Below are 13,533 nucleotides of genomic sequence, written 5' to 3' on the forward strand. Positions count from 1 at the left end.
CAAAAATTTAACAGCTGGGCTTCAGTTTCAGTTTCTAGTCTAGTATTTGCCTCCTGATTCACCAGTCTAGCTGGATGGGTTTACATATCTTAGGCTTGAACACAAACTCTGTTTCTATAGATTTTAGATACTGGATAGCAAGCTGTAGACCATTCTGTCTTTCCTTTTGTTGCCAAAGAGTGTTGCTAAACCTATTTTGAGTCTGCTCATTCAAACTCCCCTTAAGCAGAAGGCAGCACTGACTTAGAAATGTATTACATTGAACTGTAGTGAAAGTCTGAGTAAAAAGGACATCAAAAAAACTGGACAATATACCTTAATACCCCATCTCTTACACAGGATATAGTACTCCTTAGAGAATTGCTTGTAAATAAAAAAACATCTGTGAAAGACTAGATTCTGTTAAGAGTTACATACAAGTGAAAGTTGTAAAGAACAGTCTAAATAAAAACTAACACTGATTTCCATGAAAAGCAAATACCCTCCAACAACCTTCATTTAAGTTGCTGCTATGTTAGACTGCAGTCTCATTCTTGTAAGCATCTTGTATGGAATCGTACTACTGAAAATGAGATTTTCTCAGGTTTCAGAAATCAGTCACAAATTATTGTCATATTTAGCACATTAGTTTTGGAGCTTTTCCAAAAAAGTTGAAAAAAAAGCAGTGTAATAACATAAGGTGGAAAGCATTGGAATTAACACAAAAATTAAGTAAGCAAATACAAAAACAGCTGCACTGTCTTCTGTAGTCCTTCACCTTATTTGTAAAGCTTTAAAGATTATCCAGTGCTTATGACACCAGATTAAAAACTGGAGAGTCAGAAGTGTTTCACGCTCATGTTTAGCCTCACTAGCAGACACACCAGGATTAATGATATGAACTGGTGCTTACAGTAGGTTATTTATAGTGTTAGGGAAAGCTGGTGATACTAATGTGAACCTCAGGGCTGCATATGGCTTTGTATTACAACATCATTTAAAGGTATTTCAAGAGTGGATTTTTTGTTTATTTGGGGGAAGCGTAACTTTTTTTATCCCCTTTTTTTCTCTCCTCAAGGAGCCTCTCCTTTGCAATCTTTGCTTTAGTTGTAAAACTGAGACGGCCCGTCTGCCCTCTTTGGCTCTTACCAATTCTTTCTAAAGGGGAGAGGCGGAAGAATGCGCCCGGCGCTGGAACCAGCGGGTGAGGAGAGCCCCGCGCCTCAGCCGTGCGCGCCGTCCCTCGCTGGTCGCAAAGCGGTTCCCGGCCCCGCCAGCCCCGCGCCCGAGGGCGGCCGGCACCGCCCGGGCGGGAAGCGGCGGCCGCCGGGGGGCCTGGGGCGGGGCGCTCACCGCGCTGCCGCCAGCTCATTGGCTGCAGGCGTAGCAGGGCGGCCTCTGATTGGTCAACCGGCTTGTCTGTCACGACAAAAGGTGTCTGTCCCAGGTAGCGCAATGGGCGCTCCGCCGGTTCCCCCGTGCCTGAGGCGGCCCCGCCGCTCCGACCGTCCACGTGCGGAGCTCGCCCGCGTGCTAAGGCAGCGCTCCGGCTCAGCCCCGCTCCGGGTACGCGACACCCGCCTGGAGCCCGTGGGGCGCCCTGCCACGGGCCACCCCCGGGCGGGGAAAAGCAGCCCCAGCGCAGCGGGGCGCGGCGGCGCTGGCCTGGAAGGCGGGGCGGAGGGCGGGGCGGTTCCGGGCTCAGGGCCGCTGCCTGCCGGAGCAGGGGCGCTGCGGGGCCGGAGAGCGGGGGGAGCGCGGGGGACCGGTCACTCGCAGCGTCAGCCCTGGGCCGGGCGACACAAAGGCTCCGTAACGCGGTTGCTAGAGCGCCTCCGGTCGCCTGGTAACCGCCCGCTGCCGCTTTATCCGGGGGCGTCTCCTGGCTGGGGGCGGGGTGGAGCTGGAGTCCCTGCGGGCGCTTGCCCGCCGAGTCCCGGGGCTCGTTCTCAGCTCCGCTCCTATGCGGGCTGCGGCCGCCACGCTCGCAGCACCGTGGGCCCTGGCGGGCGGCCCCTCCGGGCAGCGGGTCGCGTCCCTGCGAGCGCGCCCCGGTCCCGCCGGCGCTGCCCCGGAGCGCCATGAGCTCGGAGCCGCCCCGCACCTCGCTGCTCCGCGCCCTCTTTAAGATGGAGCCGGCGGCGGCCGCCGCCTCCGAAGTGCTGGGGGGAGCCTCAGAGTTCGTGAAAGGTGAGAGCGGGGCGGGAGCCGCCCCATCCCCTGCCCGCGGGGTCCTGGAGCCTCCCCTAGAGAGGAATCCCGCTGGCTTCTCTCCCGCCCTTCCCCGGCTCGGCCCCGGCCCCTCTGCCCGGCGGGTTTCGCGGGCTGCCCGCCCCGGCTGCCTCGGCACTCCGGCGCTGCTTTCCCCGCTCTCTGGGCGAGGCGCGGCACCGGCACCTGTTGCTGTGCTGGGTCGGAGCCGCTGCCGAGGGACGCCCGGCAGTGCGGGGGGCCCGGCAGGGGCAGGGCCCGCGGGCGGAGCGGTCCGGGCGCTCCCGCCGCCGCTCACGCAGCAGAAAAAGGAGCGGCGGAGCCTCTTCCGCCCCGCGGTGACAGGCGTGCCCCGAGGCGGCGGCCGGCTGACTTCGCTGTCCGACGCTGTGTCTCTAATCTGTCTTTCAGATCGGTTGTACTTCGCTACTCTACGAGCTAAACCGAAAAGTACCGTAAATACCCATTACTTCTGTACCGATGAGGAACTGGTCTATGAAAAGTAAGTGTTGTAATTTGCATGTTCAAAGTGAACACCTGAGAGTCTTCCCAACACACTTTACTATAGAATATTTTTGGCCCATTGAGTTACTTGTATAGAATATGAGCATGAAGTTAGTTAGTTAGTCCGAATGTGTTTCTTTATTAGCTGAAACTAGTTAAACAAGGTGACTGAAAAACAACTGCAAGGCCAGTTAAATGGCTTAAATTGTAGTTGAGCTCGAAGAAGGATATCTGAGCCTTGTAAGATTTGTTTGAAAGATGGAGGTCTGTTAGGACTAATCACACTTTATCGGGTGGTGTCTTAAATAGAAAACTTACTGGATATGAATAGATAAGCAGTAGTTTGTATTTTCCTGTATATAGAGTATGAAGTTTACAGAACCATAAGAATGTGATGTTTAAATGTGCTCTTGAAGAGCATCTGCAACTTATTTATAACTCTGGTTTTATTAGAGAGTTTTGATATAGCACTTCTTGATGGCTTTTGATATTTTAGAACAGCAGGAAAAATATCTTCTGTGAAATAAAAGGTTCATGCTTGTTAGATACTTCACATGGAATGTAAAAGTAAAACTGATTATAGTTGTAAATACTATTTAAGGACATTAAAAACATCAAACAAAGAAAGTATTTACTCTGTGCTGTGGCTAAGAAGTTGGTGCTCTGGACTGCATCCCAAGCAACTGTTTCCAGTGTGATGATACATACCTATCTGTTTGACAAAGCTTTGCTGCTGCAAAAGTGAAACAAAAAGCATGTTCCTATTTCAAGTATAACTTGTTTTCCAAATGGTTTCAAGCAGTTGCAGGTATCTACCATTCTTTTTCCCTTTCTCCAGTGACTACTACTGCTTCTGTGAAGATGTAAACCAGTATTCCTTGGTTTTTAGCTCACTTGCTATGCACAGCTTGTAGTTTCAGGGTATCTTTTCTACACATTTTCTTATCTTAACCTGTATGTCTTCTACTGGAGCTCCCAATGGTTCGTTCTGAAAGTTGACTTTTGCAATGGATTGCTTGGGTTGGGAGTAAGTTCTTTAATGATCATTGAAGAATTTTGATTGGAAGGAACCTTTGAAGTATCTTAAGGGAGGGTTGACCTAATACTGAAAGCAGAACTCAGCTGGGGGTGGTCCTGAGCAATTTGTGTGCCATGAAAGTGTTCCACTTCCTTTAAGAAAGGAAGCTTGTGTATCTTCCAAACTGCATCATTACATTTTAATTCTTAATTTGCTTTTAGGAAGTGTGAAGGAATCTTTTGTAGCATTTGATCTTGTGGGTAGGAAAGGGGAGCATTTCTGTACTGTTATTTAGAGATGGCTGTACAAACCAAGGCCTGTAACTGAGACATTTGTGTGAGGACAATGGCATTTAAAAAAAAAAAAAGTACTGAGAAATTTGAGGGGGGTGGGGGGAAGTAATTTTCTTTAACACTTCAGGAAATTCTGTAGTTATATTCCTTAGCCCAATGTTAACTACAGATGAGGGTGTAACCTGATACCAGATATAGTTACCAGGTAATGGAAGGAAGCAAAGTTTCTTTTATGTTTAGGTATTTAAAGACTTTGAATGTGTAACTCCTGATGCATGTTCTGAATTGATGGTTCCTAATCAGTTTGGCCCATTTTAAAGTTGTCCTGTATCTGATACCATAAAGATACTCTCTCTTTTGTGCTCATAAAACGCTAAAATGTGATATGAAAATAAGTGACAGTTACCAGGTGGTACCGAGGAATTGTGTAATGACCTTATACATATCATTGCTAAACTTTCCCCTGGTATTTGTATTGCAGCACTCATCCCTATCAGTGTATGCAATATTTGGTAATAAACCCATGCCTGATCTTATTTTTTTTTTTTTTTTCTCTCTCATATCTAAGAAAGTTTATATGGTCTCAGGGAAATAAAAAAGTCAGTAGTGTTACCGTGTTAGGTGTATTTTTAATATCTTTCTGGATTTGGAAGGCTAGAGGTAAATTGAGGAATAGAATGCAGGACTCAGTTCTTGGGGAAGTGCTAATTTTACTGTAGCTTCCCTTAAGCTCACCAACAACTTTGACATCAGTACATCATGTTTCCCAGGCTGCACACAAAATGGGGGGCATGACAGTGCTTGTCTGTAAGTAGTAGTAGAGTGCAACTTTAGTACAATTTTAGATCAGATGGTCTCCTCACTTCCTCAGAAATGCAGAAAGTCTTCTTTCTGGGAAAGTGATTAGAAGTATTTGTTGTATGATAGCTAAATAAATATTTGGAAGTGATTTTTGAAATGCTGTATCTCAGAATAGTGGTTTGCAGAGTCTTCATGGAAATGGCCTGCCTGGGTGGTTCTTGTGGTCAGAATTCCACAGCTACTTTTCCTTTTTAATCACATTACTTGTTCAGTGTTCCAAGGAGAGGGATAGGAGATGTCTACTCAGGCATGAAATCCTCAGCACCTGTGAGGTATGTAAGTAATTACATTAACACAGTTGTTTATTGATTTAACTTTGCTTAGATGCATCATTGTAGTGACTAGACAAAGCTACTTCATTGTGCTTGGATGTAAACTGCTTTTATTTCAGCTCTTTTTCTGTTTAAATTGCTTTCTTTGTTACAGAATCTTATTTGGCTGAATTTAGAGGTGTCAGTTTGCTTCACTGAAGCAGTATCTGATCTGAAAACCTCATGAATATGTAGGTTTGGAGTTCCTGATTACAGAGAGCCTATTACTGGATCACATAGTACTTAAAAACTCACTGCCGTGCTTCCCTTCCCCCCCTCCCCTCCCCCTGCACTCTTGAAGAGACATAAGAAAGCAATTTTTATGTTAGTACTGTACCCCATTTATTAAACAAAAGAGCTGTAGTGCTAGATCTGATGGTTTGGGAAGTTTGGGGTTGACTTGCTCCTGTAGCTTGTCACATGATTTGTCACTGAATTATACACAAAGTGTGGTTATGTAATCTTGAGCACTTTAGCCTTCAGTTCTCACTTGAAGTTTTCAACTGTTCTAATGACTTCATAATACTGTCTAACTTAAACATTCACACTAAAAAGATAATAAAGATGTTCTTAAAACCATTTAAGCTGAGTAAATGCTAGCTGACTAGGAACTTGCTACTAGGACTTGTCACTATTTTAGTTAAATGTGCTGCAATTGAACCCATTATGCCAGAGAAATGATACACAGATTCCTCAGTAAAGAGAACAAGAAACCTGAATGGAATGATGCAATTCTGAAATCTCTTCTTTGATGGTTCTGTTTCTGTGAGATTTTCTGAGTCTTTCTGAGACTCTTTGAGGTTCTTCCTGAGAAAGTCTGCACTACTTCTTATAAGGAAACACAGTCGTTCAGGATAGTGTAGTGCAGGTAACTGTTGCTTCAGAAAATGGAAATAATGAGAAACAATCCATCTTGATGAAGACTGTCATTTGGCAAATAGACAAACCTTGCCTTGGCAAGACCTCGGTTAATGAGTTAGGCACCTGTAAGAAGCTTTTTATTCTCTAAGAATAGCGTCTTTCACGTTTCACCTTCCAGTAAGCAGATCTGGGTTGAGAATACTACACTTGACTGGTTAATTTGGCTTTCACATAGTTTTATCAAAGCAACTTTAATGTCCTTTTTATTTCTGAGTAGTTTTCTCAAAGTCGAAATATGAATATGTGAAACAGGAATCTCTTACTGATGAATTATAATGACAGCTTTCATAAATCTTAATGGTTTTATTCAGTCATTTGTTCTGACTTTGGATCTCTTATATAAACAAGTTTTGCAAATTAATCTTTGACGTGGTGTAAGCAGCTATAGAAGTAGTAAATATGATAGTCTTTGTAAATTATCCTTTACACTGAAACATTCTTTCAAGCTATGGTATGTTACTTGCCCATTTCACAGCAGTCTTCTTGAGAGCTATTTCAGTTATGTAGGAGTAGAGCAAGACTCAAGTGCTTAGTTACAGCAATATTAAATGAGTACTGTTTCTTCTGCTGCGTGTGTATATGCAAAGAAGCAGTCTGTCTTTCCTGTGAGAAGAGTAAGGGTTAGCCTGTCTGGTTTTGCTTTGGTTAAATGCTGCTTTTCTGTGGCTCTCCAATAGCAGTACTTGCATAGGAAACCTGAACTTTTCAATATTTCTCTGGCTTAAATAATTTGAAAGGAAAAAGTAAACTTAGCCTTGTTAAAACAAAGCTGTCACTTCACACAGAAAGCAAGGATTTCCTTGTTCACATCAGTAATTTTGAAGACTCAACCTTGACTACTGGATGACCAAGATAACTTAGCAAGATTTAAGTCCAAAATTAAAACAAGGAAATTTCTCAATTTAATTTTATACATTGCTTTACCATTTTTGTCTTTACTTTTTTGTAAGTAAAAGATAAAAGTGTTTGCTAGTAGTATACTGAGGAGATTTTTCTTTTGTTTATAGTAAAAGAGTACCAGGATAAAACAGCAGCTTTCTAAGCTCCAGTTTTATGTTGGATGGGAATGTAGCTTGTCTAGGAAACCCCTTATGTGCATCTTGGCCTCTGTCAAGGTGACTTTTTTCCCAAAGGGACTACACTTCTGATATGACCTGAAGGTTATAGGGCAACTTTTTATGATAGAACCCCTTCATTTTTAATTTGTTTTTGTTATCAAGGAGCACTGGATTAAAAAATCATGTATCTGGAATAACTATTTTAATTATCTATGATTTGAATCTGTGAATTGTTGGATTTTGAAGAATCAGGATCTTAAGGAGGATTTGGAACTTCCAAGAGGAAATGTACTTAATACCTGGTGGTTTCTGCATAATCCAAGGCCTCTGCATTATTCCTACCTTCAGATGTTTCCAGGGGTCTATTTGCTGTATCATCCTTCCCCTTTTCAGAAGCACACGGTCTCTAAGTAGTGTTAAGTGTTAGGAATTTTGTGTAGGCCCAGTTAAGAAAGCTCCTAACAATTCACATGTTACTGGAATCAGTGGACTAGAGGATGAAAACAGTGCTTGCCTTTTTTCATTTGCTTGAGAAGTGGGGAGGAGAAACACAGTTCAGGAAACAGGAGCTGAAGAAAAAAGCCTGAATAGATAAAATTTCCCAACCAGCAGTTTGGTTGTAATGAATGTACAGACTGATCCTCTCTCATCCAGAGACTTTGTTGCATGTGAGAAGTGTTCAGCTTATTATTTGAAGCAAGTAGCTGAAGAGTCAGTTGGCCACTTGTGCGGCACCTGGGCCTTGTAGTGCTTAATGACCAGGCTCAAGATCAATGCAGCATGGCCCTTCTTAGGCGTTAGTAACCTGAATGTTCCTGTGTAGGAAAGAGGGAGGGAGGAGCAAGAGAAGAATGAATTGCAGTAAGAGAAACAGTCTCATTGCTTAATTTTAATAGGAAGCTGGACATTTGTAAAATGCTGAAAAACTAGTCAAGTTTTGCAGTTAGGATGCAGTATTTTTTTTTACTTCATCAGGTTCTTGGATTTGATCTTTTGACTTAAGTAATTGCAAGATTGAGGGGCTCCTGTTTTGGCAGAAAAGTGGCTTTATATGATTAAAAGTTTTTAAGAAGGCAAAGTTCATACTTTAATGAGTACTCTTGCTCCAGTTCTGGGATAGGTACTCCAGAAAATTGTTGCAGTTATTAAATGGTGTCTCTGTTTTCAAGTTACTAAACCAATGACTGAATAATGTGGCACACAAGAAACATCATGCCCTGATGGGAAGTGAATGGCAGTATAAAACTACTGCTCTATAGGGAAAAAGTGTCAGGCATCTGGAGTAAAGTACAAGTAATACAATTTATCTTTGCAACATGGTCTCTTGGCCTGATAGACTGACTGATGTTAATATGCACCTTTGCAAATTAGGGAGGTGGACAATCACCATCTGTATGAAGTTCAACAAGGGCAAATGCCAGATGCTGCATCTGGAATGGGGCAACCCAGGATGTACAGACAGACTGGGGAACGAGAGCCTGGAGGCCAACACCACAGAAAGGGACCTCAGCATACTCTGTGATTCTGTGGAGGTTATCAATTCAGTTAAAAGTCTGCTAGGCTATGATATTCCTTCATTGCATGGAACCATCTAATCATTCAGGATGGGAAATCAGTTTATCATTTTTCTCCAGCACAAGGGGCAGATACTCAAATCTTTAGCGAGAAGTGGTGTTTGCATTCAGAAGTGCTGGTTTAGGCTTGAACTGACTCGTGGCACCTTCATGTGGCATGCCATGGAACTGCATTTAGGAACAACTTAATAAAGAGGTGTGGGCTGCATTTACTTCACCATTAAATTCCCTGGAAGAATTTACAGTAACTGTTTGCATGACAGAGTAGAGTAATGGGCTGGCCTTTCTTGGGGGATGATGATTCCTATGATACAGTACAGCAAATGCCCCAGATATTATACTGCAACAAATTACAGGTAGGAAGAAATGGTTCTAGGAGTCTATTCTAAGGAGAAAACAGATACTAGAAACTTATGCTACTGCTTCCAGGTGGCATCATGATATTATTGTTGAAGTAGAGTATTTAAATGCTCAGCTAGTATATTCTGGGGTTTTGCTACTTGGTTTGAGAAGCATAAGGATAGCAAGTCTCCATGAGATGTGGGGGAAAATAATTTAAGGAGTCATCTAGGTACTTGATTAAAACAAAATATAATTAAATATTAATTAATACTATACCTGCCTTCTGTTCCTCTGGTTTCCACCTCTGTTGTAAATTACTCTCTCTTTGTAAGTGTTGTTTCTCTTAACTGGTTTAAGTTTCAGAGACATTCCCGTTTCTCTTACTGTATTTAAATGTTTTGTTCAAACATCTAGATGTAAAAGAGATGGAAGTAAAATAATACTGGATGAATTGTTATCAGGGACTATTTGACTTTTCTTATGCTGATCTTCAGTTTTTGCCAAATAAAATTCTTTATTCAGCTGGCAACTTGGTGTGTCATTTCATCCCCATTCCCTATACCCTGCCCATTTCCCATGTTCCAATTACATTTACTTAAAATTCTGGTCTTGAGATGAAAATCCTCTGGGTGAATCAGGATCAAGTGTCACTAATTCAAGTATAAAAATGGCCTTTTGTAGAAAAAGTAATGAGGATGCATAGAATTAAATCCTTCTGCTTAAACATGTCAAAAACTGTATTAGGTCTAGGGATGTAAATTGAAGAAAGATTTTTGTAGATCAGAGTTCATTGACTTCAGTACAGAGCCTTGTATTATCTTTCAAAGGACTCTTTTGATTTGAGGATTTGTAAAGCACTTGTTTCACTTAGCCCCATCAAAGAAAGGATAATTAACTTACTCCAGTTTAGAGGTATAAAATAGAGAAAGGTTATGTTACGTACATGATTTTAACTTTGTGCCTTGCATTTCAACCACAATGTTTTATCAGCAAAGGCTGATTTATACAGCCTCTGTGGTAGTAGGGAAATAACTTGGGAATTGACAGTGTTTTTGTGGATGGGTAGTAATGCTGATGCAGAAGGGACTGAAAGTGCCTTTCCTTAGATTGTGTTTGGATTCTGACAAATACCTTGTTTCTGCAGCATAGACAAATAGGGGTAGTATCCAAGTCTTAAATACAGATACTTCTACCCCTTACTCCACTGTGTTAAGAGAGGCATAGGATTTTTAATGGTAGTCAGTGAAGGAGAAATAGTCAAAGATTGTGACATCTTTAACTTGGGGGCTGAGAGAAGCTGGATGGCGTCATTTTGTAGGAAGACAATTGCTTCCTGGATGGACTCAAATGTATTTTATCCTTATACCCACCAAAATGGTAATTTGTCTTGTGGATAAATTTGTAAATTGATTTTCATGTACTTTTCCTACACTACTGTTCAAATTGAATCATGTGGAAAAGTAGAAGTGGGGATATATGACTTTATATTGATGTACTTCTAGCAAATGAATTGTAATAAATCTTATCAAAAAGCATGGCTGTACTTCCTAAGTTCTTTAGATGAACTGTGTATTCAGTTATATCTTTCAGATACTTTGCTTGCAATGTTTTTTAAAAAAGTATTCTGTATTATAGTAACTATCCCATTCCATGTTTTTCCACAATACTTTAAAAAGTAAAACTTATGGTATTAAAATTATTTTGGAAAAATACTTTAAAAAGTATTACTTATTTACATAAGTTTTACTCTCCTACCTTACATTTAAGTGAAAGAATGCTCTAAAGTTGGAGTGGGATAGTGTGGGGGGTATTGAGTCATGTGTTAGTGCAGCTGTATGAGAGGAGATGTTAGGAAACTTTCTATATGACTTTCTTAGTAGCTACATTCACTCCAGTGTTGTTAGAGCTCCAGTTTTAACTTCTTGTTTGTCTTAACTCGTACTTGTACTTAGAATGTTTTTATTTAATCTCTATGAAAAACTGTATGGGGGGGGGTTTTTTAAAAGATAACTATTGACTGTATCTGGCAGACTTATCCAAGAGAAGATGATGAATTCTGAAGTTAAACCCTGCTTTCCTGGGGCTGCACTTTCTTCTTGGTTAGGTTAACTTCTGTCCAACATGCAAATTAAGTTCTAGTAGTTGGACAGTTTGGTCTTTTTCCCAGCTAATTAGCTTCTGTAATTACATCATAAATGTTTTGTGCTGAACTGAATCTTAACCAACGCTTGTGTTGTTCCTTGATATTGTGAAGTAGATGATACTGAAATAGCCTTGGTGTGGCAGGAAGGGCACTTGTCTTAGTGATCAAACTAATGATTGTCTCTTTTTGCACTGGTCTTGGTTTTCTTGTTTGAGAGAATGTGGGGAGGAGGATATAAATGATGTTATAAGCACTAAAAAGATGAAGAACTCCTAATTATTTTTGTGTCTGCGCAGAATGGGTGAAGCAGAAGGCACATTTGCAGATATGTAATGCAGCCCATGGGCTCAAAGCAATGTTGACAAGAGCAGGTTGTTCAGATCCTTATACAATTCGGTTTTGATATTACCACCTCTCTGCAATTGCTTCCCAGTGCTTTATTGCCCTCAAAAGTGGAAGTTTTCTTTTTATGTTCAACAGGAATCTAATTTGTTTTCCTGAAAAATAAACTTTTGCCATGGGGAAAAGAATAGATGGCAGTACCTATCAAGCTATTATGTAATTTCTTTCTTTTCGTTTTTACTCTTTCAAAGACTAAGTCCAGAACACCTTTTTCCTTTGTGATTCCCCAAATAGACTGTATTCAGATGCTGATTGCTTGTTTTGTTTATCAGGAGGCAGGAAGCTTCCTGTCACTTTTATCAAAAAGGCTTAAGGCAGATCAGATTAACACAGTTTAATTAGTAGTCCATTCTCACTGTAATTCATAGCGTGTGCTTCAGCAAATCTGCATAGACCATCGAGATTAAGATTTTTATACACAACAGGAGAATTACTGAAGGAAGTTTGCAGCTTAAAGTTTGACCAGTTTTGCACAATTGTTGGAGAGGGAGCTCTAGAAGATGTTGCTGTAAGTTGCTTGCATAAAGACTGCTGTTATTTGTAAAGGTGCCTATATAGTGGGTGTGTTAGGAAGAGAACTTTGAATCACTGCAAGGAACTCCTGTTGTGCAATAATTTTCCTGTACAGATTACTGCTACTAGCTCCTAAGGCCAGAGGTTGTTGTTCAAAGGTAAAACAGTTTAAAAAATGTGGAAGAGAGAAACAAGAACAAGGAGAAGTTGATATTTAGAACATGAAATAAATAATAAATTGGAAGAACAGCCTAGAGGCAACAGGGTTTAGGGGACAAACTGAAACATAATTAGATGTAAAGTGTGCATGTAATATCTAATCCCTGGAATATTGAAGGAATGGATATAAAGAAATTAACTTAAACTTTAGTCAGAGATCAAGACTAGATGTTATGAAATAAATTTTATCACCCATAAGAAATTCTATTTGGCTTATTCTTGATAGTAGTTCATCTTAAGCAGTTGTAGAATCTTTATGATGACATCAGCATGGTTTAAATGTATATCGTGTCTTCAGGTTCTTCACTGTGTGGTTTTGGCCAAAACCTAACTGGATAACATGTCATGAAGAAAAAAATTCTGTAGTTAGTGTGTGTATGTAATGGGAAAAGTACTTACTGGACTATCTTAAACTAAAGCTACAATTAACTTTAAATGAATTGTTACTATTGTACTTTTAAATTTATCAATAAAGGACTTATCTGTTGTTGTATGTGTTGTTCTGTATGTACTGGCTACTTAGTATCATTTATTTCCAGCTTTAGTTATCAACAACATGCATATTGACATTTGTTTAGGTCTTTTTTATAAATAATACTGCTTTTTTTCTGTTTTTTCAGTTTCTATGGAGATTTTGGACCTTTAAATTTGGCAATGTTATACAGATACTGCTGTAAACTAAATAAGAAATTAAAGGTAAGCTTCGTTTAAAAACAAAGTTTCTATATTTTTGTATTTTCAAACTGAAATAAAATTAGCCAGTTTGAAAGTGGTTGTTAGGTGCTCACTAGCTAGATGGTTATTGCTAAGCTTTAAGGATATTCTTTGTTCTGAGATATTTTCCTTCTGAAGAGTGGAAGAAAATAATATGCTCTCATTTCTGCTTAGGAGGTGAGGCAGGTAACTGAAGGCTGTGTTCATCTTTTTGAATAACCTTAACATTTTCAAGACAATAGTAACAACTAACAGCTGCTGGTTGTGTCATAGGTTTGCAGCTAATGAAGTGTGTATGCTGGTCTGAATAACTGAAAAAACAGGTACTCAAGGAACAAAACATGGGTCCTGAAATCCCACTGTTTAAAGTAAGTCTCAGAAAAGAGGAAGGGGGCAGAGAGAGAAATAGAAGGCCTTGGGACTATAAGAGCTCTGCTTGACAGTAGATAAAACATGGATGTGTTATCAAC

The 13,533-nt window shown here is 40.7% G+C and overlaps 1 protein-coding gene across 4 annotated transcripts in view; it reads left to right on the forward strand.

The window, feature by feature from the left end:
• The first annotated feature begins 1,666 nt into the window (after nt 1–1,666).
• CDC14A (cell division cycle 14A) overlaps nt 1,667–13,533 on the forward strand; it is a 52,498-nt gene continuing 40,631 nt past the window's right edge. For 2 of the 4 annotated variants that reach the window (XM_086841734.1, XM_086841736.1), the window contains exons 1-3: nt 1,677–2,169; nt 2,602–2,692; nt 12,970–13,045. In XM_086841734.1, coding sequence (XP_086697860.1) covers nt 2,061–2,169; nt 2,602–2,692; nt 12,970–13,045 — 276 coding nt within the window. In that variant the 5' untranslated portion in view covers nt 1,677–2,060. Of the gene's footprint in view, nt 2,170–2,601; nt 2,693–12,969; nt 13,046–13,533 lie in introns of all 4 variants that reach the window. The other 2 variants (XM_086841732.1, XM_086841735.1) reach the window with 2 other exon arrangements.

This window comes from Cyanistes caeruleus, chromosome 9, assembly GCF_971803275.1.
Source record: "Cyanistes caeruleus chromosome 9, bCyaCae1.hap1.1, whole genome shotgun sequence".
In the NCBI taxonomy this organism is placed as follows: domain Eukaryota; kingdom Metazoa; phylum Chordata; class Aves; order Passeriformes; family Paridae; genus Cyanistes; species Cyanistes caeruleus.